Raw genomic sequence first — 25,593 nt, forward strand, 5'->3', positions numbered from 1 at the left:
GGATTCACGAGGGTAGAAAAGATCAAGGTTTCAGATGGGGGAAGATATGAGATGGTGAACAGATGACTTAAAGACCTAGAGGGAGGAGTGGGATTGAAGAGAGTGTGTGAGTTTGTTCCAGAGGTGGGGAAAAAGAAGAATGAAAGCATGAAGGTGAGCAGAGAGTCTTGATTTTGGCAGTTTCACCAGAAGGGGGTTACTGGCAGATATTGTGCATCCTGCAGAAATATTGTGGGAACAGAGCACAGACACAGCAGGGGGTGAAAGGCCAAAGAGGAGGTGGTAGAAGATAGAAAGACCACCAACCTGCCTGCGGAGGGAAAGAGAAAGGTCATGAGAATCAACTGCATCACGAGAGATACCAATGATTCTAAAGGTCTTGGTGTCTACACCGTGAAGCCGAGGTTGGTGTGAGGCAGGAGCACCAGCCCAGAGGGGAGAGCGGTATTCCATCAAGCTGCGGATGAAAGCTATGTATGTGGTGAGGAGCTCAGGTGTGCCAAGGAAGGGCTTTGCACAATAGAGGATGCCCAATCAGTGACTGGCTTTGGAGGCCAGATTGGAAATGTGACTCTCCCAGGAAAGATCATGGCAGATATTGAGACCAAAAGTTTGAGTGACAGAACTTCTTTGAGAGGATTGTTGAAAAAGTAGGTGGGAGGGTTTTCCAGACGGTCTTTTCGGAGAGAAAAAGTGAGAGTGTGAGATTTGTCAGGATTGAAAGACTTGTTCCACTTGTTTGACCAGTTTGTGATTTTGTCCAGGTCTGCAGAGAGTGGGGAGGCTGCAGACTGCCGATCTGAGGGATGAGACATGGAGCGGCAGAGAGTGAAGTCATCAGCAAAGAGATAAGGAGGATTTTCAAGGAAGTAGGAAAGATCATCGATTAAGATTAGAAAAAGCACAGGGCCCAGAAGAGGAAGGATTTAATATCAGAAGCGATCGATGAAGGATTCCATGGCCTTGCTGATGATTGGGAGCAGGCTGATTGGGAGCAGGCTGATTGGTCTGTAGTTGCAAGGATCTCTTTTTGCACCTTTTTGTGTGAAGCGGTAATGTTGGCTGATTTCCAAGCAGAAGGCAGTTAACCTTGAGCAAATGAGAGGGTGAAGAGAACAGAGAGAGGGTGTGACAGACAGAGCAGCATGGCACGTTTTTAGGACACGTGGGCTGAACCCGTTTACTCCGGTTGCAGAATCTGAGTCATGGTTTGACAGCCACTTCTCCACTTAGTCGGGAGGAAAGGACACATAGTCCAGAAGCTGCTGGGTGCGACTGGGTAAAGTAGGTACATAGAGCAATGGGCTTGGGACACAAGATTTTGAAGCAAACACGGTTGAGGCATTCAGATTTTTCATGTGTGGAGTCAGCTGTGTAGCCATTTGAGGTAAGGGAGGGGATGGAGGGGGAACAAACACCAGAAGCAGATTTGACCAGACGCTACCAGGATTTGGAGGAGGGAGACGGGTTTAATAGTTTAGTCTTGAGACAACAACAACAACAACAACAACAACAACAACAACAACAACAACAGGCATTTTAAGGCCTTCGACCTTATAGCTGTGCGCGCTCTTTCGTACATTGCCATCACTACTCTGATCAACCATTCCTCCACTCCTAACTTCCTCAATGCCCATGTCACTACTTCGCGTGGAACCCTATCGAATGCTTTCTCCAGATCAACAAACCCAAGAAACAACTTCTTCCTCTTCTCCATGTACTTCTCCTGAAACTGCCTTCCAATAAAAAGCGTGTCTGTCGTTCCTCTTCCTGGCATAAATCCAAACTGCATTTCGTCGAGCTTCACTTTCTTCCTTATCCTCCTCTCCAACACCCTTTCCAATACCTTCATTCAATGCTCCAATAACTTTATCGCTCGGTACGAGCCACACTCCAGAGGGTCACCTTTCCCCTTGTATAGAGGGACGAGGGTACTCAGTTCCCAATCCACTGGAATGCGGCCTTCTTTCACCACCAGATTACAGATCTCTGTCATTCTCTTCACACCCCAACTTCCTGCTGCCTTCAACATATCTCCCACAACTCCCGTCGGCCCTCCCGCTTTTCTACTCTTCATTGCTTTTATCGCTTCCTCAACTTCCTTCTCAGTTATCTTCTCTGCCGGTCCTAAAGACAAGTCTTGAGAGTAGAGAGATATTGTTTCCTGGCTCTCCTGACGGTAGACACATACTTGTTCCGAGTTTTGTTGAAGGAACTGAGATTGCCTCCAGTTTGATTTGCCTTCCATGAGGCAAGAGCAAGTTGTTTCAAGCTTCAGTGTACCATGGGCAGGAGGAAGGGTAGGGAAATTGAAGACCTCGTGACCCAAAATCGAATCGGTTCATCTTTATCTTATTATACAAACCTGCACTAATTTTGAATTGGATCCCTTCAGCCGTTCTCAAGTTATCAACAACAGGCATTTTAAGGCCATTTTCCCTGCAAGAGAGGGGTTTAGCCTTGCGGTCCCCATGACAATCTTCTCCATTTTGCCCTATTTTCTGCATCTCCCCTTGTTAACCCCCTTGCCCGCATTTCTTCTTCCACCATCTTTAGCCAAGTCTTCCTCGGTCTTCCCCATCCTCGACTTCCTTCTACATTCATTTCCATCACTCTTCTCAACCAGTCACTTTCATCCTTCCTCAACACATGACCAAACCATCTCAACCTGTTCCTCTTCGCAGCATCCATCACAGGCTATATTCCCATCATCTTTCGCAATTCATCATTTGTCTTCCTCTCTCTCAACGATACTCCACACATCCACCGGACCATTCGCATTTCCACCCTTTCCAGCCTTCGTTGCTGCTCTACGTTCATTACCCATGTCTCCCTCCCATAAATCATAACACTTCTCACACATGCAGCATACACCTTTCCCTTCAGCTTCAACGACACTCCCCTCCTCGTCAGCACGCCACTCAGTTCCCGAAACTTCTTCCATGCACATCTCACTCTAGCAACCGTCACCGAGTCTAATCCACCTTCTCCATTCAGCATGTCTCCTAGGTAACAAAATGTTTTCACATCTTCCAGCTTCACGCCGTCTCCAAGATCCAACTCAACATTTCCTCCATCTGCAGCTCCCTCTGTGCACACCTTACATTTGAATGTAGCAGCCACACTGGTTAATGACCCTCTCAAACCACTACATTTTTGATGAACCCACTCAGCGCACATTGTACATTGAAAGGAATTCACTCCGACACCCTTCCTGCACACAGCACACGGCCACTTCCCAGTTCTTTCCACCTCACCACATGCTTTACCACTTGCCATCACCTTCGTTTTTCCGATATTCACCTTCAGACCTTTTGTCTCCATACATTCCTTCCACTTGTTCATCTTCTCCTTCAGTCCATCCATACTTTCTGCAATCAACACCAGATCATCTGCAGACAACAACTCCCACGGTAATCCCTCCTTTACATTCCGAGCCAGCACCTCCATCACAGCTACAAATAGTAGTGGACTTAGTACCGACCCCTGATGCACTCCCACCTTCACCTTAAACTCACCACTGTTCCCGTCCTTCGTCCTTACAGCTGTGCACGCTCTTTTGTACATTGCCATCACTACTCTGATCAACCATTCCTCCACTCCTATCTTCCTCAATGCCCATGTCACTACTTCACGTGGAACCCTATCGAATGTTTTCTCAAATTATCGCAGTTACGAAAACCTATCATGCTCACATGGACGGACGCATTGTCACATAGCCAGACGGACAACTCGAAAACATAATGCCTCCGGCAACTTCGTCTATCTATGTTTTTTAATGATAGCGAGCTGACACGAGAAGCTAAAATAAATATTAACCCCAAATATTAAATAATTTTTAAGTATGAAATAATTTTGTGGCCCTGTTACTTTGACAAGGTCAAGAACCCCACATATTGTCTTCAACAGTTTGCAATACAATAGTCCATAAATACAATGTTCATCTGTACATGGCTCATACAATAAGTGGGGATCGTGCTTGACTAAACAATATATAAACTGTGGCCCACAGGTATAGTCATTGATCTCAAATCAGAGGTCATCCACCAAATTTTGCACAGATTTGCAAAGGGGTCATCCACCAAACTTTGCATACGTGTTGGTAGTAACCAGATTCAACCATCCCCCCTCCCTCCTCCAGCTCCCCTCTGTGAAGGGGCGGGGGGTGGGAAAGGGGAATCGACTTGCCAACGCTCCCAAAGGGAGCGGCTGTTTCTAGTTCTTCAATTATGATGATGTACCTCACACTGTGCGACCTCGCTGATGCCGAAAGCCTTGGTATACGGAAAGTCTGAAGAAAAAGCATCAGTCTGTCGCTGAAATTGAAAGGATTAAGGTGGATGGAGTCGGGTGTTGTTGTTGTGAGTCGGGTGTTGGTGCCACCGCTTTTGGGTGTGAATTTGGTTTATGGGAGTCTTCTATAAGGTCAATTGTAAAGCACAAAGAAAAAAATTGAAGCATCTAGTCAGTCCATGAGTCCCATAGTTGGGACAAAATTAATGAGATCTCAGAGCAGTTTAATTGTGAAGACGGAGAGACTTTTATCGTCTTTGATTGAAGATATGAATCAGCGTGCTATGCCTTTAAGCCAGGCTGTAATTATGGTGAAGGAGCAGAGTTTATATGAAAAAGTAAAAGAGTAATTAGGAAGGCGGGGAGATAGGGCCCTAAGTTTATATGATGAAGTGAAAGGGCGGGAGGAAGGTGAGGGGTAAGGCGCTGAGTTTATATGATGAAGTAAGAGAGTGGGAAGGTGAGGGATAAGGCGCTGAGTTTATATGATGAAGTAAGAGAGCGGGAAGGTGAGGGATAAGGCGCTGAGTTTATATGATGAAGTAAGAGAGCGGGAAGGTGAGGGATAAGGCACTGAGTATATATGATGAAGTAAGAGAGCGGGAAGGTGAGGGATAAGGCGCTGAGTTTATGTGATGAAGTAAGAGAGCGGGAAGGTGAGGGATAAGGCGCTGAGTTTATATGATGAAGTAAGAGAGTGGGAAGGTGAGGGATAAGGCGCTGAGTTTATCTATCTATAATTCCAGTAATCTCTGTACGTCTGTACGTCTGTACGTTTGTCTGTGACCGCTGTTTCTCGACAACTACCGGTCCGATATACTTGAAACTTGCCAGGTATATTGCTGGGGACCCGAGGATGTGCCTTTTCAAGGTTTGAAATTAATCGGACAAGTACTTACCGAGCTATGGCGATTTAGCCGTTCGCCGTTCGCTTTGCCGTTGCGAATGGACCAAACCATTCATGTAAATAGAGGGGGGGGGGGGGGGGGGTTCTGTGGTCGTTCGCTTTGGCTTTGCGAATGGACCAAACCATTCATGTAAATAGAGGGGGGGGGGGTTCTGTGGTCGTTCGCTTTGGCTTTGCGAATGGACCAAACCATTCATGTAAATAGAGGGGGGGGTTCTGTGGTCGTTGCGAATGGACCAAACCATTCACATCGAATCATCGAATCACATCGAATGGACCAAACCGTTCGCTTTGGACCAAACCATTGCATGTAAATAGAGGGGGGGGTTCTGTGGTCGTTGCGAATGGACCAAACCATTTCATGTAAATAGAGGGGGGGGGGGGATATAATTTTAGATATATATATAGTACGGGCATTGGCAAGGAACGGGCACCCACGTACGGGCAATGCCCTAGTATGATAAAGTAAGAGAGCGGGAAGGTGAGGGATAAGGCGCTGCGCGTTTATATGATGAAGTAAGAGAGTGGGAAGGTGAGGGATAAGGGGCTGAGTTTATATGATGAAGTAATAGAGCGGAAAGGTGAGGGATAAGGGGCTGAGTTTATATGATGAAGTAATAGAGCGTGAAGGTGAGGGATAAGGCGCTGAGTTTATATGATGAAGTAAGAGAGTGGGAAGGTGAGGGATAAGGCGCTGAGTTTATATGATGAAGTAATAGAGCGTGAAGGTGAGGGATAAGGCGCTGAGTTTATATGATGAAGTAAGAGAGCGGGAAGGTGAGGGATAAGGCGCTGAGTTTATATGATGAAGTAAGAGCGGGAAGGTGAGGGATAAGGCGCTGAGTTTATATGATGAAGTAAGAGAGTGGGAAGGTGAGGGATAAGGCGCTGAGTTTATATGATGAAGTAAGAGAGCGGGAAGGTGAGGGATAAGGCGCTGAGTTTATATGATGAAGTAAGAGCGGGAAGGTGAGGGATAAGGCGCTGAGTTTATATGATGAAGTAAGAGAGTGGGAAGGTGAGGGATAAGGCGCTGAGTTTATATGATGAAGTAAGAGAGCGGGAAGGTGAGGGATAAGGCGCTGAGTTTATATGATGAAATAAGAGAGCGGGAAGGTGAGGGATAAGGGGCTGAGTTTATATGATGAAGTAAGAGAGTGGGAAGGTGAGGGATAAGGCGCTGAGTTTATATGATAAAGTAAGAGAGCGGGAAGGTGAGGGATAAGGCGCTGCGCGTTTATATGATGAAGTAAGAGAGTGGGAAGGTGAGGGATAAGGGGCTGAGTTTATATGATGAAGTAATAGAGCGGAAAGGTGAGGGATAAGGGGCTGAGTTTATATGATGAAGTAATAGAGCGTGAAGGTGAGGGATAAGGCGCTGAGTTTATATGATGAAGTAAGAGAGTGGGAAGATGAGGGATAAGGCGCTGAGTTTATATGATGAAGTAATAGAGCGTGAAGGTGAGGGATAAGGCGCTGAGTTTATATGATGAAGTAAGAGAGCGGGAAGGTGAGGGATAAGGCGCTGAGTTTATATGATGAAGTAAGAGCGGGAAGGTGAGGGATAAGGCGCTGAGTTTATATGATGAAGTAAGAGAGCGGGAAGGTGAGGGATAAGGCGCTGAGTTTATATGATGAAGTAAGAGCGGGAAGGTGAGGGATAAGGCGCTGAGTTTATATGATGAAGTAAGAGAGCGGGAAGGTGAGGGATAAGGCGCTGAGTTTATATGATGAAATAAGAGAGCGGGAAGGTGAGGGATAAGGGGCTGAGTTTATTTAATGAAGTAATAGAGCGGAAAGGTGAGGGATAAGGGGCTGAGTTTATATGATGAAGTAATAGAGCGTGGTGTTGGGCTAGTGGCTAGGGTGCCGGCTTAGGATCCTATGATCCTGGGTTCGAATCCAGGTCGATCGCTGAATTAACGCCAGGGGGGTTGACTCAGCCTGTCATCCTTCCGAGGTCGGCAAATTGAGTACCAGTTCACTGGTAATTCCCTGTTTGTCGTTAAAGGCGGCAAAAAGGGTTGGCGTCAGGAAGGGCATCCGGCCGTAAAACATTGCTTCAAAAAGGGGACCGAAAAACAACAACAACCACGGTTCCCGAAAAAGGCCAACCCCCGCTAGGCGGGGAAAAATGGCCTCTAAAGGTGATTTATAATAGAGCGGGAAGGTGAAGGATAAGGCGCTGAGTTTATGTGATGAAGTAAAAGAGTGGAAAGGTGAGGGATAAGGCGCTGAGTTTATGTGATGAAGTAATAGAGCGGAAAGGTGAGGGATAAGGCGCTGAGTTTATATGATGAAGTAATAGAGCGGGAAGGTGAGGGATAAGGCGCTGAGTTTATGTGATGAAGTAATGGAGCGGGAAGGTGAGGGATAAGGCGCTGAGTTTATATGATGAAGTAATAGAGCGGGAAGGTGAGGGATAAGGCGCTGAGTTTATGTGATGAAGTAATAGAGCGTAAAGGTGAGGGATAAGGCACTGAGTTTATATGATGAAGTAATAGAGCGGAAAGGTGAGGGATAAGGCGCTGAGTTTATATGATGAAGTAATAGAGCGGGAAGGTGAGGGATAAGGGGCTGAGTTTATTTGATGAAGTAAGAGAGCGGGAAGGTGAGGGATAAGGGGCTGAGTTTATATGATGAAGTAATAGAGCGGAGAGGTGAGGGATAAGGGGCTGAGTTTATATGATGAAGTAATAGTGCGGGAAGGTGAGGAATAAGGGGCTGAGTTTATATGATGAAGTAATAGAGCAGAAAGGTGAGGGATAAGGGGTTGAGTTTATATGATGAAGTAAGAGAGCGGGAGGTGAGGGATAAGGGGCTGAGTTTATTTGATGAAGTAATAGAGCGGGAAGGTGAGGGATAAGGCGCTGAGTTTATATGATGAAGTAATAGAGCGGAAAGGTGAGGGATAAGGGGCTGAGTTTATATGATGAAGTAATAGAGCGGGAAGGTGAGGAATAAGGAGCTGAGTTTATATGATGAAGTAAGCGAGCCGGAAGGTGAGGGATAAGGGGCTGAGTTTATTTGATGAAGTAATAGAGCGGAAGGGTGAGGGATAAGGGGCTGAGTTTATTTGATGAAGTAAGAGAGCGGAAAGGTGATGGATAAGGGGCTGAGTTTATTTGATGAAGTAATAGAGCGGGAAGGTGAGGGATAAGGGGCTGAGTTTATTTGATGAAGTAATAGAGTAAGAAGGCGAGGGATCCACCAACGAGACTTTTATGGCCAGTCGAGGATGTTGTTAGATTTAAACGCGACAACAATTTGGATAACACTCGCATAACGGGCGAAGCTGCGAGCATGGACGAGAAAGCAGCAGCGGAATTTCAATCGAAGTTTATAGTTCTTGTGGAAATTTACCCTGCCCAGTTAGTTTTTAATGTGGACGAAACGGGGCTTTTATGGATGAGGATTCCGCCCCATACTTTCATTTCCAAGGAAGTGTGGCATTCCTCTGGTTTCAAGGTAGCAAAAGACCACCTGACACTCCTCCTTGCTGGAAATGCACGACATGAGACTTGAACTTAAAGCTCCTTCTCAAGTACTGACACGTCAACAAAGCGAACGAAGGCAGTCGGTGGGCAAAACGCTAGCTCCAGGACAACCCATTGGTAAATCACCAGTAAATGTATGAAATTCATACTATCTTATTACTAATTACGAATATTTATTCGTTTCACATTGTTCGTTAATGATTTCAGGTTATTACAGTTAATATGTGTCATTCGTATGTCCCTGGAGGTAGCGCATCTACCCCGGAAATAGCGTGTCCGGTCCATGTATCCTCATCAACACAATGTTTTATGGGCCCCGTTATGTGTGAAATTAGGCTGTTGTGTGAATCTCTCATGAACCTATCCTTCACACAAACCAGGGTATTACTGTACAAGCATGAGCACAGTCCAGTGTCGATTTGTTTTCCTGCCTTTTCATCAATGCACCCAATTTCAAAAGACGTAGAAGAAAGAATGCACAAGGTGAATGATGTTTGTTCCAATCTCCCTCAAAGGCTAGAGATGACACTGAAAACTGTGCTTTAGTTTCAACAGTAAAAAAAAATTTTTTTTTTTAATATCCAACATACGAACAGATGTACCTTTGCAGACTTCTTCCTCTTTTGTCCTGATGGCCGGCCATCTTCATCGGCCTCTTCCCTAAGCCTCTCTGCCAAGTCCCGGTTTACTGTCGGGAGTTTCTGAAAGCGAAGGAAGGAAAACCTTAAAATATGTTATGTCTAACCAAGCTGTTCTGTCATCACCATTCCTGGAAGTACAACTGCTATTAAAATAATTTTCCCACTCAAACAAGTCGAAGGCACAATTAATTTACCAAAAAATCGTGGTGGACAAATAAAAAAGAGCAAGCTGTTGCAACATAAGCATTGTGCAAAGGGATGATTATAAGAGTTCACAACCTATAACATTCATTCAAAGCTCCAAATGACTACTTCCTTGAAGTACCATTATGCAGTAGTTCCTCCATGTTAAGAAAAGGCTAACCCCGCTTTAGCGGGAAAATGGCCTTAAAACGATCATTCATTCATTCATTCCTCCTTCATCTCGGTCGATCGCCGAATTAATGCCAGGGGGGTTGACTCAGCCTGTCATCCTTCCGAGGTCGGCTAATTGAGTACCAGTTCACTGGTAATTCCCTGTTTGTCGTTGAAGGCGGCAAAAAGGGTTGGCGTCAGGAAGGGCATCCGGCCGTAAAACATTGCTTCAAAAAGGGGACCAAAAAAACAACAACTACCACGGTCCCCGAAAAGGCCAACCCCCGCTTTGCGGGGAAAAATGGCCTCTAAACGGTGGTTTTATTCATTCATTCCTCCATGTTAAGAAAAGTTTACCTCAATTTTGACCCGGCGTACTCGCTTGGCCTCAATCTTCTCACGGACCTTTTGCTTGCGATATTCCTCGAATGCAAAGGTGTTGGCCATCGATTTCACCTGCGGAGAAGTTATCGAATAGCTGTTGCACATGTTGCTGGAATTGCTAATGCTTTGAACCAGCAAATACTCTGCGTAGATAAAGGGACCGACAGGTCTTGCCCTCAAATTCTGAATGCTGGATACATGATTGGCAACAGCAAAGTAATTTTAAACAAAGCATCCTATGCAAATAAAATTTCTACAAAATACCCATAATAAAATTTTATTGTACATTTTAGAGTTTGAAATTGTGAATACAGACCAAGGTCACCATTCAGAGAAGACCAAGATGTCACCATTCAGAAAAATTCGACTTTTCGGACCCTCTTTTCAAATGATTTATTGATGAAGTGCTGCACGTGACTGTTTCATACCTTGTTGTACAAACGAATGTCCATGAAAAATCCATGCATGTATGCTCGAAGGAGTGGAGTTCCCACTAAGTGGCTCAGACCTGCCGTGAATGAGGAAAAAATTTAAGCTTCAACATGCACGTGAAAAGGTTGACCAACATCGTAATAGTTGTTGTATAAACAACTTCAAAGGTTTCCTGGCTTACAAAAATGGGATGCATTTTTACAACATGAAATGTTTGGAGTTTGTCGTACTCCAAGTTAAAAAAAAGATCTTGTATTAGTCATTTTATTCTTTTCATGAAAATATGAGATTTTCTAAATTTTCACAAATGCTTGAAAATCGTTTGAATTACAAAATCTCCAAGAAAGGAGGGGGTTAATAAAACAGTTTAAAACTCTGAAACGATTGGTCATTTATCGGTGTAATGTCAGAAATACAACATGAACTAGAACGGTACTCGGTAGAGCGCATACCCCCACCAGACTGAACAGTTTATGGTTTGTATCTCGCTGATAGTGCGTATCTGGATCCGACATGAACCAAAATCTAATCAGCTAGTTCTTGTCACTTACCAATCTCATCCACCAAGTTTTGGCATGAGTCATCCACAACTTTTTGAAATATCATGCTACATATCGTATTTGCCCTATCACTCAATGGTGACGAATCACTTAAAGAAAAAAAAATAATCTCGCATCCAGATTAGAATCTTCACCAAAATTTTGAAACAATTCTTCCTTGTCACACACCCAACCTGTCCACAAAGTTTCATCCAAATCCATCAACAACTTTTTGAGATATTGTGCTATATATCGTTTTTGCCCTATCTCTCAATGGTGAAGAATCAATCACTTATAAAATTCTCAGATCCAGATCCGGATCTGGATCTTCATCAAAATCTAATCATTTCGTCCTTCTCAAGAGGTTTCTGCACCAAATTTTGTCTGCATCCATCCACTACCTTTTGAGATATCCTGTTCACAAACAAGCAAACAGCCAGACAAACAAAAATAGACAGGGGTGAACACATAACCTCCATCCACTTTCGGTGGCAGAGTTAAAAAGATGGAAGCCAGAGTACCACGTGATGTACCAACATGATACAATTGAACTGAGAAAAGGTGAAGTTGGTGAGCCAACAAAACAGGTGGAAAGCATTAAGCGTATGCTCAAGAATGCCTACCGAGGTTATCGAGGTCCTTGCAGGTGACAAACTTATAATCATCGTAGACTGTGCTTTCAGGATTTTCCTCCAACTCCTCTGTGAGGCTGTCCAAGAAGGAGCACCAGCGAGGAGCTGGTCCAAGGGCCTGGAAATAGCACCAGTACATGAGAGCAACCGGTGTATTTGTCAATCTTAGTTTTCTTATTTGGATTTGTGTCTGTGCAAGTTTGGTATGAATATGCCAGTTTATGCAGTGACGAGAAGAGGAAGAAGTTCAAGGAGTGGCAGAAGGCGAAGGGTACGGGGGCAGAAAAGGCAGGGCATGAAAGTTATAAGGCAGCCAAGAAGGCTGCAAAGAAAGAGGTAGCAAAGGCACAGGAGGCATGTAGGAAAATGTTCGGAGAACGCTTGGATTTGGAAGAGGGTCAGAGAGCGGTATTCAGGATTGCAAAGCAGATAGCGAAAGAGAGGTGTGATGTGATGGGGGTGAGTTGCTTGAAGGATGAAGTGGGACAAATCGTTGTGGACCCAGATGGAATTAAAGGAAGATGGAAGAAATATATGGAAATACTGTTGAATGCAGAGAATGAATGGGATGGCAACATAGAGAGTAACCCAGTTTTAGAACCGGCAGAGAGGATAACCAAGAAGGAAGTTGAGGAAGCGATAAAAGCAATGAAGAGGAGAAAAGCGGGAGGGCCGACGGGAGTTGTGGGAGATATGTTGAAGGCAGTGGGAAATTGGGGTGTGAAGAGAATGACAGAGATCTGTAATCTGGTGGTGAAAGAAGGCCGCATTCCAGTGGATTGGGAACTGAGTACCCTCGTCCCTCTATACAAGGGGAAAGGTGACCCTCTGGACTGTGGCTCGTATTGAGCGATAAAGTTATTGGAGCATGGAATGAAGGTATTGGAAAGGGTGTTGGAGAGGAGGATAAGGAAGAAAGTGAAGATTGACGAAATGCAGTTTGGATTTATGCCAGGAAGAGGAACGACAGACGTGCTTTTTATTGTGAGGCAGTTGCAGGAGAAGTACATGGAGAAGAGGAAGAAGTTGTTTCTTGGGTTTGTTGATCTGGAGAAAGCATTCGATAGGGTTCCACGTGAAGTAGTGACAGGGGCATTGAGGAAGTTAGGAGTGGAGGAATGGTTGACCAGAGTAGTGATGGCAATGTACAAAAGAGCGCGCACAGCTGTAAGGACGAAGGACGGGAACAGTGGTGAGTTTGAGGTGAAGGTGGGAGTGCATCAGGGGTCGGTATTAAGTCCACTACTATTTGTAGCTGTGATGGAGGTGCTGGCTCGGAATGTAAAGGAGGGTTTACCGCGGGAGTTGTTGTATGCAGATGATCTGGTGTTGATTGCAGAAAGTATGGATGGACTGAAGGAGAAGATGAACAAGTGGAAGGAATGTATGGAGACAAAAGGTCTGAAGGTGAATATCGGAAAAACGAAGATGATGGCAAGTGGTAAAGCATGTGGTGAGGTGGAAAGAACTGGGAAGTGGCCGTGTGCTGTGTGCAGGAAGGGTGTCGGAGTGAACTCCATTCAATGTACAATGTGCGCTGAGTGGGTTCATCTAAAATGTAGTGGTTTGAGAGGGTCATTAACCGGTGTGGCAGCTACATTCAAGTGTAAGGTGTGCACAGAGCGAGCTGCAGATGGAGGAAATGTTGAGTTGGATCTTGGAGACGGCGTGAAGCTGGAAGGTGTGAAAACATTTTGTTACCTAGGAGACATGCTGAATGGAGAAGGTGGATCAGACTCGGCAACGGTTGCCAGAGTGAGATGTGCATGGAAGAAGTCTCGGGAACTGAGTGGCGTGCTGACGAGGAGGGGAGTGTCGTTGAAGCTGAAGGGAAAGGTGTATGCTGCATGTGTGAGAAGTGTTATGATTTATGGGAGCGAGACGTGGGTAATGAACGTAGAGCAGCAACGAAGGCTGGAAAGGGTGGAAATGCGAATGGTCCGGTGGATGTGTGGAGTATCGTTGAGAGAAAGGAAGACAAATGATGAATTGCGAAAGATGATGGGAATATAGCCTGTGATGGATGCTGTGAAGAGAAACAGGTTGAGATGGTTTGGTCATGTGTTGAGGAAGGATGAAAGTGACTGGTTGAGAAGAGTGATGGAAATGAATGTTGAAGGAAGTAGAGGACGGGGAAGACCGAGAAAGACTTGGCTAAAGATGGTGGAAGAAGAAATGCGGGCAAGGGGGTTAACAAGGGGAGATGCAGAAAATAGGGCAAAATGGAGAAGATTGTCATGGGGACCGCAAGGCTAACCCCTGCTCTTGCAGGGAAAATGGCCTTAAAATGCCTGTTGTTGTTGTTGTTGTTGTATGCAGTGATCACTTACAGGGATGTAATAGGTGTTCATTTTTGGAGCTTCACATGCCAGGAAAAGCATCCCTAAAAGAAGAGGGTGGGGGAGAATAAAATAAAAATAAAAAGATAACTGAGGAATTACACAAAGATGGTGAATACTGTGCAACCAAAATACCTCCCTGTGTCAGCAGATTAAATGATATTGTCATTAGAATGTGAGCTGTTGGGATGTCATCGAGTGGATCAACACTTGTGGCTGTGCTGTGTGTTGTTTACTGTATGGTCGGCAATACCTGAATTTGGATAAACACACAGGTTGTTTATATTGTGTTCTGGCTCCAACGAAGAAAATAGCTTTCCCTGCAAAGTAAAGAAATGAAGAAAATGTATTTTCTTGCAGCTGTTGTCAGAGTGAATAAAATTGTAAAGGGTTTACATTGTGGGAGAGATTGGAGGGATGGAGGGTGAGGAAATGGAGGATGGAAGGAAGAAAATAAGAAAAGGGGGTGGAAGGATGAAGATCATAGGTAGAAGGAGAGATAGGAAGAGGTAAACATGAAGGGTGTTGGAAAGAGGAAGACACCTCAGCAAAGAGAAATGGGCAGGTGGAATGAGAGAGAGGAAAAGGTAGGGGTGTAAGGACAGGTGTTTGCTGTAGAGGGGTGGAAGAAGATGAAATGGGGGGAAGGTAAATAAAGGGGGTGGAAGGAGGAAGAAGAACTAAGATGGGGGAGGGAGAGGGATGAAATTAGGTGGAGGGAGGGAGATGAAATTAGGTGGAGGGAGGGAAATGAAATTTGGTGGAGGGAGGGAAATGAAATTTGGTGGAGGGAGGAAGATGAAATTAGGTGTTGGTAGGGAGAAGAAATGAGGTGGAGGGAGGGAGATGAAATTCGGTGTTGGTTGGGAGATAAAATGAGGAGGAGGGAGGGGGATGAAATGAAGTGGCAGGATAGGGATAAAACAAGGTAGAGGAAGGGGGATAAAACGAGGTGGAGGGAGGGGGATGAAACGAGGTGGAGGGAGGGGGATGAAACGAGGTGGAGGGAGGGAGGGAGGGAGATGAAAGGAGGTGAACAAAAAAAACCAAAAAAAAAACACCTTTAGAGGCCATTTTTCCCCACAAAGCGGGGGTTGGCCTTTTTCTGGCACCGTGGTTGTTGTTGTTTTTGTTGGTCCCCTTTTTGAAGCAATGTTTTACGGCCGGATGCCCTTCCTGCCGCCAACCCTGTTTGTCGCCTTTTACGACAAACAGGGAATTACCAGTGAACTGGTACTCAATTAGCCAACCTCGGAAGGATGACAGGCTGAGTCAACCCCCTTGGCGTTAATTCAGCGATTGACCGGGATTCGAACCCAGGATCCTCGGATCCTAAGCTGGCGCCCTAGCCACCAAGCCAACACCAGGGAATGGAGATGAAAGGAGGTGGACGGAGGGAAATTAAATAAGGTGGAGAGGAAATGAGATGGAGGGTAAGAAAATAAAGTGGGGGTGGAGGGAGAGAAAAGGAAGTGTTAATGGAGGAAGAGAAATGACGGGACAGTGGGGGTAGAAGGAGGGGTGGAGAAAAATAGAGATGAGGGTGATGGTACATGCAATAGAATGGAAGTCAAATGAAGGTGAGACAGTGGAAAGGTGCAATTTGTCATACCGTTTGCTTGTTCCACATTTTCACAATGCGTGAGTCTGCGGAGATTATGAGGTCCTCCTCTTCATGAAAAAACACTGAGTTGATTGGAAGGCCAAACCGGTGGTCTTTAACAATCAGTGGCCTTTTGGAACGCAGATCATATAGTAGAATCTTCCATGGTACCGAAAACACACATTGCACACTTTTCATCAAAACCACCAACAAAACCTCAGCAGGCCTTAAAATTAACATATGTAGAAATTGTAGATACAGTAATTTATATTCGAACCCCCTAACTTGATGAGATGGAAAGGCACAGGTTGAGTTCAGGTCAGGTCAGGCATGGGAGCATACGCCGGAGCAGCGCATCGCCGCATCCACTTATTCCAGGGGCCTCCGTCTGGCCATCCCCCAGGCTGATGCCGGGCCCATCCCTATCTCCTTGAGATGCCGATCAACCTGCTGCAACCACGAGGCATGCGTCGGCCCATTTGCCTCCTCCACTGACAAGGCTCCCTTGCTGAGATTATCTGGTGAGCTGGATCAGTGTCCGGAAAACGAGCCACATGTCTATACAGCTGCAGCTGACGCTCACGGACCATACAGGAAACAAATCTCATCTGAGTCTCTCTCAGCAACCGCTCTTTGGACACAATGTCCGACCAGCGATAGCCAAGGATTCTCCGAAGAGACTTGGTTCCAAAGAAGTTAAGTCTCATTCTCTGGCCCTTGGTAAGGGTCCAAGTCTCGCATCTGTAGAATAAGACTGGAAGCACCAAGGACTTAGACTGACTTTCGTCCTCCTGCATAGATACCGACAGCACCACACCCCATAATCCAGTGAATCCATGACTCCCCAGGCCCGACCCAGATGGCTATCAACCTCTCACAACATGCTGAGACATGAATAACAATGCCAAGGTAAGTGAATCTAATCTCTTCACCACAAACAGGCACAGACAAGACAGCAGCATCCAATATGTCATTGAAAGCCTGGATCTTGGTTTTGACCCAGGAAATCTGTAATCCAGTAGTGCCACCTCCTCATTCAGTCTCTGGAGGGCTGCAGTAAGAATATCCAGCCTCTCTTCAAAGATGACTGCATCATATGTGAAATCAAGGTCAGAGATCTTGACACCCCCAAACGATGCAACGCAGCCTGCCCTCTCCGACATCTTCCCCAGAATCTAGTCCATACAAGTACTGAAGTGTGGGAGCCAGGTTGAGCTCCATAAAGGAAAAAAAGGGAAAAAGGAAAAAAGCTTCTTTTGCTTTTTTTCCCCCCCAAAAAAGCTTTTTTGGGAAGAAGGCTTCCGGTCTTGCCGGCGAGGTTTCCGTTTTTTCGAAGCTGTCCACGCTCTCCACACTATCGAAGTTAAGTAATTGTTTCCATTTGTATTTTCGTCAAAACTATTTATTTTATGGTGTGTGTACGTATAGTGTGTCCCTAGGAAGATTCTCAGTGTTAATCTTTCATACCTGTATGAAATATCATCGGTTAATTCGTGTGGTGTCTTTTGAGGCCTTGTAGCATGTCCGACCTTGAGGCTTTGTTTTTCTCTCAGCGGTCCATCTATTGTGCTCCAACTACTTTCGTTCTCTGTTTTTTCCCAGTCTTTTCACCCCATACGTCCTTGTTTAAAATCTCAACTCAAAAACAAAAAAAACAAAAAAACATTTCCTTCTCTGTTCTTATTCGTTTATTCGTTGTTCTTATTCGTTCGTTCGTTCTTCGACCACGTGTTTTACCCACATTTCCCCAGATAGTTTTCACTGTTAAACTTTAAAATGTTTAAACTTTCCCCTGAAGTACTGTATTCTGTCGTGTATTACAACACCTTTTTATTCTTCTTCTTTAAAAGGTTGCTTTTGACTTGCTCACCAAATCTATTCATTCCAAAAAAAAATTCCATCTCTTACAGTGCCTCTTTCATACATTCCCTAAACTCTCCTGCTCTCCACCCCCGCTCCCCCCTCCAGCGTCCTCAAATGTATTTTTGACTCGAAGGTGGGTCACAAGAAACTCATTTTGCAATAAATGTTCGTTTCCCATTAATCGTACACTTTCCAAAATCCAATCCAATCTCACTCCTCCCCTCCAAATCCTCCCCATCACCCATCCCTTTCAAATCTTCCCCCTTGCACCTCCCCTCCAAATCCTCCCCATCACCCATCCCTTTCAAATCTCCCCCCTTGCCCCTTCCCTCCTAAACTCCCCCCACACCCTTCCCCTCCAAGACTCCCCCTCGCCTCTACTCTCCAAGACTCCCCCTCGCCCCTCCTCTCCGAGACTCCCCCCTCATCCCTCCCTTCCAAATCTCCCCCATCTCCCATCCCTTTCAAATCCCTCCCCTTGTCACTTCCCTCCTAAACTCCCCCCTAACCCCTCCCCTCATAAACGCCACTCGCCCATCCCCTTCAAATCTCCCCACCCTCATTTCTTCTCCATTTCCCCCCTCTTGCCCCTCCTCCTCAAAGCATCCTCCCCGCTTCTTCCCCCTTCCAACTCTCACCTCCATCTCCCCCAACCTTCTGCCTCGCTCTTCCCCCTCCTCAAATAACACCTCACTGTGCCTCACCCAATCACCATCAAACCTTTTGTCCGCCCCATCCTTCCCTTTCTCCGAGCTATTCTGAAATCTCTGACACACCTCCAACAGCTCTCCCTACCTCTTCCTCCTCTTCCACATCTTACCCTACCCCTCCCCCCCTGTTCTGTATCCGATGTTCCCCCTTCCTCTTCATTAATGGTATGGACCTCAAACATCTGGGGCCTTCGATCAAACTTAACTGATCTCTCCAGACAGGTTGCTTCTGACAAACCAGACGTGATCTGCTTAACAGAAACTTTCCTCCTTCATGATGTCTCCGATTCCTTAGTATCTCTCCCGGGTTACTCCCTCCTCCTGTATGATAGACCTGAGCCTCGTCCTGGAGGTGGGGTTGCTATATTGATCAAAAACTCTTTCTCACTCACCCTGCACTGCCCTCTCTACACCTCACCCCCAGGAATACCTCTGGCTATGGCTTCCCCTTCGCTCACACCTCTTGTTCATATGTGTGTTGTACCGTCCACCAAACAGTGATGACTCCATCTACATCTCGCTGTCTGATAATATGGACCAACTTCTATCTACTCATCCAAACTCTCTCTTCCTCATATGTGGTGATTTCAATTGTCACCATGCCAGTTGGCTAGGTGTGGGTACCTCTCTCACCAGCCATGGCTCCTCAGCAAAGGACTTCTGCGACTCACTGGGACTGACACAATCTGTGAATTTCCCGAACCGGATCTCAGTCAACGGAGCATCTTCTCTTCTGATCTTGGTTATGACTAACTTCCCTGAAAATGTCTGCTGCTCTTCTTCTGCTCCAATCGGCTCATCTGATCATGTGCTTGTTAAAGTGGACATCTCTCTGACCATTCTCAGGGAGCCTCCTCAGCGTCGACGAGTCTGGCATTTCACTCAGACCAACTGGCACGGTCTTCAACCAGCCATCAATCATCTGGACTGGTCTCCCATCTCTACCGCCTCTGACATCAACTCATCCTGGGAATTCTTCCAAAGTAAATTGCTCTCTCTCTCATGCACAGATTTATCCCATCTCGTCTTCAGTTGTCATACCCTTCCTCCCGTCCATGGTACACGGAATCTTGTGGTGAGGCTGTTGCCCAGAAACAACTTGCCTTCGTCTCCTGGAAAGCTAATCCAACGGAAGGAAATCTCATTTCCTTTCACAAAGCCCGAATCAAGTGTGTCTCCACCCTCAGGAGAGCCAGGAAACAATATCTCTCCGTTCTCAAGACCGAACTCTCCTGTCTGTCTCCCTCTTACAAATCCTGGTGGCGTCTGGTCAAATCTGTTTCTGGTGTTTGTTCCCCCTCCATCCCCTCCCTCACCTCAAATGGCTACACAGCTGATTCCGCACGTGAAAAAGCTGAATGCCTCAACTCTGTGTTTGCTCTAAATCTTGTGTCCCAAACCCATCCCTCTCTGTACCCACCGTACCCAGTCGTACCCAGCTGCTCCTGGACGACGTGTCCTTTCCTCCTGATAAGGTGGAAAAGTTTCTGTCAACCCTCGACTCTGATTCTGCAACTGGACCTGACGGCATCAGCCCACGGGTCCTAAAATCCTGTTCTTCCGCTCTTTCACTCCCTCTCTCTGTTCTCTTCACCCTCTCTTTTGCTCAAGGTCATCTGCCATCTGCTTGGAAATCAGCCAACATCACCGCTTTACACAAAAAGGTGCAAAAACAGATCCTAGCAACTACAGACCAATCAGCCTTCTCCAAATTATCAGCAAAGTCATGGAATCCATCATTGCTTCGGATATGAAATCTTTCCTCTTCTTCAATGGCTTGATCTATGATCATCAATTTGGTTTCAGACCTGGTCACTCTGCTCTGGACATGCTGCTTCTGCTGTCTCAACAATGGATGGAGGTCCTCAATGCCAAACAGGAAATCAGAGCTGTCTCCCTTGACATATCACGTGCCTTCGATACCGTCTGGCACCCCGCTCTGCTCACCAAACTCTCCTCCTTTGGTATCCATGGAAATCTCCACGCATGGCTGGCGGACTTCCTCTCTAGTCGTAGTCAACGTGTGGCCCTGAATGTGTTTCTCTCATCTCCTCTTCCTGTTCAGGCTGGAGTTCCCCAAGGCAGTGTTCTGGGCCCTGTGCTTTTTCTGGTCTTCATCAATGATCTCTCCGACTCTCTTGAAAATCCTCTCTATCTCTTTGCTGATGACTCCACTCTCTGCCGCTCCATTCCTCATCCCTCAGATCGGCAGTCTGCAGCCTCCTCACTCTCTGCAGACCTGGACAAAATCACAGACTGGGCAAACAAGTGGAACATGTCTTTCAATCCTGACAAATCTCACACTCTTACGATGTCTCTCCAAAAAGACCGACTGGACAACCCTCCCATCCACTTTCTGAATAATCCTCTCCAAGAAGTTCTGTCACTCAAGCTTTTGGGTCTCACTATCTGCCATGATCTTTCCTGGGGAAAACCACATTTCAAATCTGGCCTCCAAAGCCAGTCGCCGACTGGGCATCCTCCGTCGTGCGAAGTCCTTCCTTGGCACACCTGAGTCCTCATCACATATAAGGCTTTCATCCGCAGCTCAATGGAATACTGTTCCCCCCTCTGGGCTGGTGCTCCTGCCTCACACCGAGCTCGTCTTCACGCTGTTGAAACCAAAGCTTTCAGAATCATTGGAATCTCCCGCGATGAAGCTACCTCCGAGGGCCTTTCAATTACTCACCGCAGGCAGGTTGGTGGTCTTTCTGTCTTCTACCGACTCCTTTCCGGCCTTGCTCCTCCAGCTCTCTCTGGGCTCTGTCCCCCAAATATTCCTACAGGTCGCACAAGATCTGCCTGCAACCCTCTTATGGTTAAACTGCCAAAATCCAGACTCTCTGCTCACCTTCACTCCTTCATTCCTCTTTTCTCCCGCCTCTGGAACAAACTCCCTCACTCTCTTCAATCCCACTCCTCCCTCCAGGTCTTTAAAACAGCTGTTCACCACCATCTCTTATCTTCCCCCATCCAAAACCTTGATCTTTTCTACCCCCGCTAATTTCACCCAAAATCCACTTTTTTGAAATACCAACTTCTTTCCTGGAAGTCCTTGGTGTACTGTGTTTATACTTCTCCAACCCCCCCCCCCCCCCCTTTCCCAAGCCCAGGACAACCAGAACATTTTGTCGGACAACCATGTCGAGTGAGACATAATTTGTGACTGATGTTCTCCCTTGGTCAGGAAGTACCATTTCCATTTAATCGACAAAGTGGGGGTCATTGGTTAAATTTTAGCCTGACATACACAGTCACGTGAAAAAGTAAGTACACCCCATGTAAAGTTTTGACTTGTTCAACATATTTCAACATACAACTATTTGATCTTCATTTCAACAATATTGATAGATAAAGGTGATATAATATAACAAATATCATGAAACATTTACATTTTGTCGTCCATTGTATAATTTAAATAAACATAAATGCAAATATCGCATGTGGAAAAAGTAAGTACACCCCTACATTTATCACTACTTCAAATACCTAAAATTAGAATCAGGTGCACCAGCTCAGGTGCAAATGATTAGAACATCGTTAAAGAGGATCTTGGAGGAACCTGTCTGATTTAAACCTCAGACATTTAGGTTGGTTTGCTCTTTGTTGTTGAAGTGTGCAGCGTCACCATGCCTAGATCAAAAGAGCTCTCTGAGGCCTTCAGAAAGAAGATTATAGATGCCTACGAGTCTGGGAAGGGATTTAAAAAGATCTCCAAACAATTTGAAATCAATCATTCGACTGTCCGAGAGATAATCTTCAAGTGGAGAAGATTCCAAACAACTGCCAACTTGTTCAGGCCAGGCCGCCCCAGCAAGTTCAGCCCGAGAGCAGACCGCAAGATGCTGAAAGAAGTCTCTAGGAACCCCAGAATGTCATCACGGGACCTACAGGTAGTTCTTGCCACTGTTGATGTCAAAGTGCACGAGTCTACCATTAGAAAGAGGCTGCACAAATTTGATCTACATGGGAGGTGTGCCAGGAGGAAACCTTTGCTGTCCAGAAAGAACATCAGGGCAAGACTAAAGTTTGCCAATGAACACCGAAGCAAAGACCAGCACTTCTGTAACAATGTGCTCTGGACAGATGAGTCAAAGGTAGAGCTATTTGGCCACAGTACCAGAAGACATGTTTGGCGAAAACCAAAGACAGCAATTGACCACAAGAACCTGATACCAACTGTAAAGCATGGTGGTGGAAATATTATGGTTTGGGGCAGCTTTGTTGCATCAGGGCCTGGGCAGCTCACCATCATAGAATCCACTATGAATTCTTCATTGTACCAGAGGGTGCTTGAGGATAATGTGAGGCCATCTGTCGGAAAGTTGAAGTTCAACTGAAGGTGGACCTTGCAACATGACAATGACCCTAAACATCTATCTATAATTCCAGTAATCTCTGTGTGTGTGTGTGTATGTGTGTGTGTATGTGTGTGTGTCGTTTGTCTGTGACCGCTGTTTCTCGACAACCACGGGTCCGATATACTTGAAACTTGCCAGGTATATTGCTGGGGACCCGAGGATGTGCCTTTTCAAGGTTTCATATTAATCGGAGAAGTAGTTACCGAGCTATGGCGATTTATTTACCAAACTCCGCAAGCCGTTCGCTTTGGACCAAACCATTTCATGTAAATAGAGGGGGGGGATTGTCACCGTACTCGCAAGCCGTTCGCTTTGGCTTTGTGAATGGACCAAACCATTTCATGTAAATAGAGGGGGGGGATATAATTTTAGATATATATATAGTACGGGCATGCCCTAGTACTAGTAAATCCACCAAAGAATGGCTGAAAATAAAGAAATGGAGGGTTCTGGAATGGCCAAGTCAAAGCCTGGATCTAAATCACATCGAGATGTTGTGGGGGGATTTGAAACGAGCTGTGCATGCAAGAAACCCCGCAAACATCGCACAGCTGAAAGAATTCTGCATGGAGGAGTGGGCAAAAATTTCTCCCAGTCGATGTCAGAGACTGGTAGACAGTTATAAGAAACGCCGACTTGAGGTTATTTCTGCCAAAGGGGGCAATACCACCTATTTGAGCCAAGGGTGTCCTTACTTTTTCCACATGCGAAATTTGCATTTATGTTTACTTAAATTATACAATGGACTACAAAATGTAAATGTTTCATGATATTTGTTATATTATATCACCTTTATCTATCAATATTGTTGAAATGAAGATGAAATAGCTGTACGTTGAAACATGTTGAAAAAGTCAAAACTTTACATGGGGTGTACTTACTTTTTCACGGGAGTGTGTGTATATATATATATATATATATATATATATATATATATATATATATATATATATATATATATATATGTATATAGATATATAGATATATATAGATATATATATATAGATATATACAGATATATATATATATAGATATATATATATATAGATATATACAGATATATATATAGATATATACAGATATATATATAGATATATATATAGATATATACAGACATATATAGATATATATAGATATATATATAGACATATATAGATATATATAGATATAGATATATATATATATATAGATATATATACATATATACATATATATATACATATATATATATATACATGAAGGAGCCGGGGCTCCCACGTCGATCGGAAGAATGGACGCGACAAAAAGCTAGAATTCATCTGAGTTGCTTTAATGAAATCAAACACTCAGGCACTCTGAAAAACCGTTTATCAGTCAGCAATATATATCTATTCCGCCTGGGGGTTTGCCCAGGCCCGGCGCCAGGGGGCGTGGCCCAGCGTCCTGGCTGCGGCCTGGCAAGTTGAGCGCGGGCCTGGGCGTCCTGGACGAGCCCGGCATGGTGATCGCTCCGCGTCCTTGATAGGTGCAAGGCGATTGTGAAAACTCAGCGGCAGCCGCTACACACGTCCCCCCAGAATCGACTTGCACCGGCAGGGTCAATTTGAGGGGGGTCCTGATGACCCGGCCGAAGCGACCCCTGGCGGGTCGTGGGAGGGGGTCCGGTGAGGTGGTGGGCGGTCGAGTGGGGGGCACCGTGGACGGGGGACGGCCTCGCCGCGGCGGAAGGGCCACCCGTGGTGGGTGGTCGACGTCCACGTGCGCCGGCTTGAGGCGGTCCACAGCAATCCGGTCCGACCTGCCGCCGATGTCGATGACGAACGACTTGTCGTCCCGTCGCAGCACCCGGAAGGGCCCGTCGTACGGCGGCTGGAGTGGCCACCGATGTGCGTCGTGACGCACAAAAACATACTCCGCTATGCGGAGTGCTGGGGGGACGTAGGACTAGGGGTCACCGTGGTGGGATGTTGGCACGGGGGCAAACCGTCGGGCGGCCTCCTGGAGGTCCGAGCGCTGGTGAGCTGCGGACCAGGGACTGGTAGCGTCGGGCACAAATTCGCCCGGGACGCGTAGCACCTGGCCATAGACAAGCTCGGCGGTGGATGCCTGGAGGTCCTCCTTGGGGGCCGTGCGAAGGCCCAAAAGGACCCACGGCAGCCGGTCGGCCCACCCGACGTCTTGAAGGCCGGCCATGAGCGCGGCCTTCATGGAGCGGTGGAATCGCTCGCACAACCCGTTTGCTTGGGGGTGGTAGGCCGTAGTACGGTGGAGCTTGATCCCCAGGTTGCGGGCGACCGCGCCCCACAGCTCGGAGGTGAACTGTGGACCGCGGTCTGACGAGATGTCCGCCGGTGCGCCGAAGCGGGCGACCCAGGTGGCGATGAAAGCCTGCGCCACGTCGGCGGTGGTGGTGGAGACGAGGGGAACGGCCTCCGGCCACCTGGTGGTCCTGTCCACCATGGTGAGCAGGTGTGTGAACCCCCGTGACGGGGGGAGGGGGCCCACCAGATCCACGTTGACGTGGTCGAAACGTCGTTCGGGCACGGTGAAAGGTGCCAGCGGGGCCTGGGTGTGTCGGTGGACCTTGGCCCGTTGGCAGGCCGTGCAGGCGCTGGTCCAATCGCGGACGTCCCGACGAAGGCCGTGCCAGACGAAACGCGCCGACACCAGCTTCTGGGAAGCTTTCCGGCCCGGGTGGGAAAGGCCGTGGAGGGAGGCGAAGATGCGGCGTTGCCAGGCGACGGGCACGATGGGGCGAGGCTGGCCTTGGGAGACGTCGCAGAGCAGGACAGTGTCCGCGCAGGGGATGTCGGCCAGGCGGAGGCCCGTGTCCGCCGCCCGGAGGGCTTGCACCGTGGTGTCGGTGGTTTGGTCCGCCGCCATAAGCGCAAAATCCACGCCCAGGTGGACCGCGTTCGCGCTGGCCCGGGAAAGACAGTCGGCCACGGCGTTGTTTTTGCCGGCGACGTGCCGGATGTCCGTGGTAAACTCCGACACGGCGGAGAGGTGGCGCTGTTGGCGGGCCGACCATGGCTCCGTGACCTTGGCCATGGCGTAAA

At 46.7% G+C, this 25,593-nt stretch overlaps 1 protein-coding gene across 1 annotated transcript in view; it reads right to left on the reverse strand.

Annotated features, from left to right (window-relative positions):
* Positions 1-25,593, reverse strand: part of NOL10 (nucleolar protein 10) — a 69,225-nt gene that overhangs the window by 18,654 nt on the left and 24,978 nt on the right. The window contains exons 11-17 of the mRNA XM_068107717.2: positions 15,631-15,780; positions 14,272-14,338; positions 14,010-14,062; positions 11,671-11,797; positions 10,505-10,584; positions 10,050-10,148; positions 9,300-9,398 (exon numbers count right to left, since the gene is read on the reverse strand). Coding sequence (XP_067963818.1) covers positions 9,300-9,398; positions 10,050-10,148; positions 10,505-10,584; positions 11,671-11,797; positions 14,010-14,062; positions 14,272-14,338; positions 15,631-15,780 — 675 coding nt within the window. The remainder of the gene's footprint in view (positions 1-9,299; positions 9,399-10,049; positions 10,149-10,504; positions 10,585-11,670; positions 11,798-14,009; positions 14,063-14,271; positions 14,339-15,630; positions 15,781-25,593) is intronic.

The sequence above is a fragment of the Myxine glutinosa genome, chromosome 2 (genome assembly GCF_964187855.1).
Source record: "Myxine glutinosa chromosome 2, kmMyxGlut1.1, whole genome shotgun sequence".
In the NCBI taxonomy this organism is placed as follows: Eukaryota; Metazoa; Chordata; class Myxini; order Myxiniformes; family Myxinidae; genus Myxine; species Myxine glutinosa.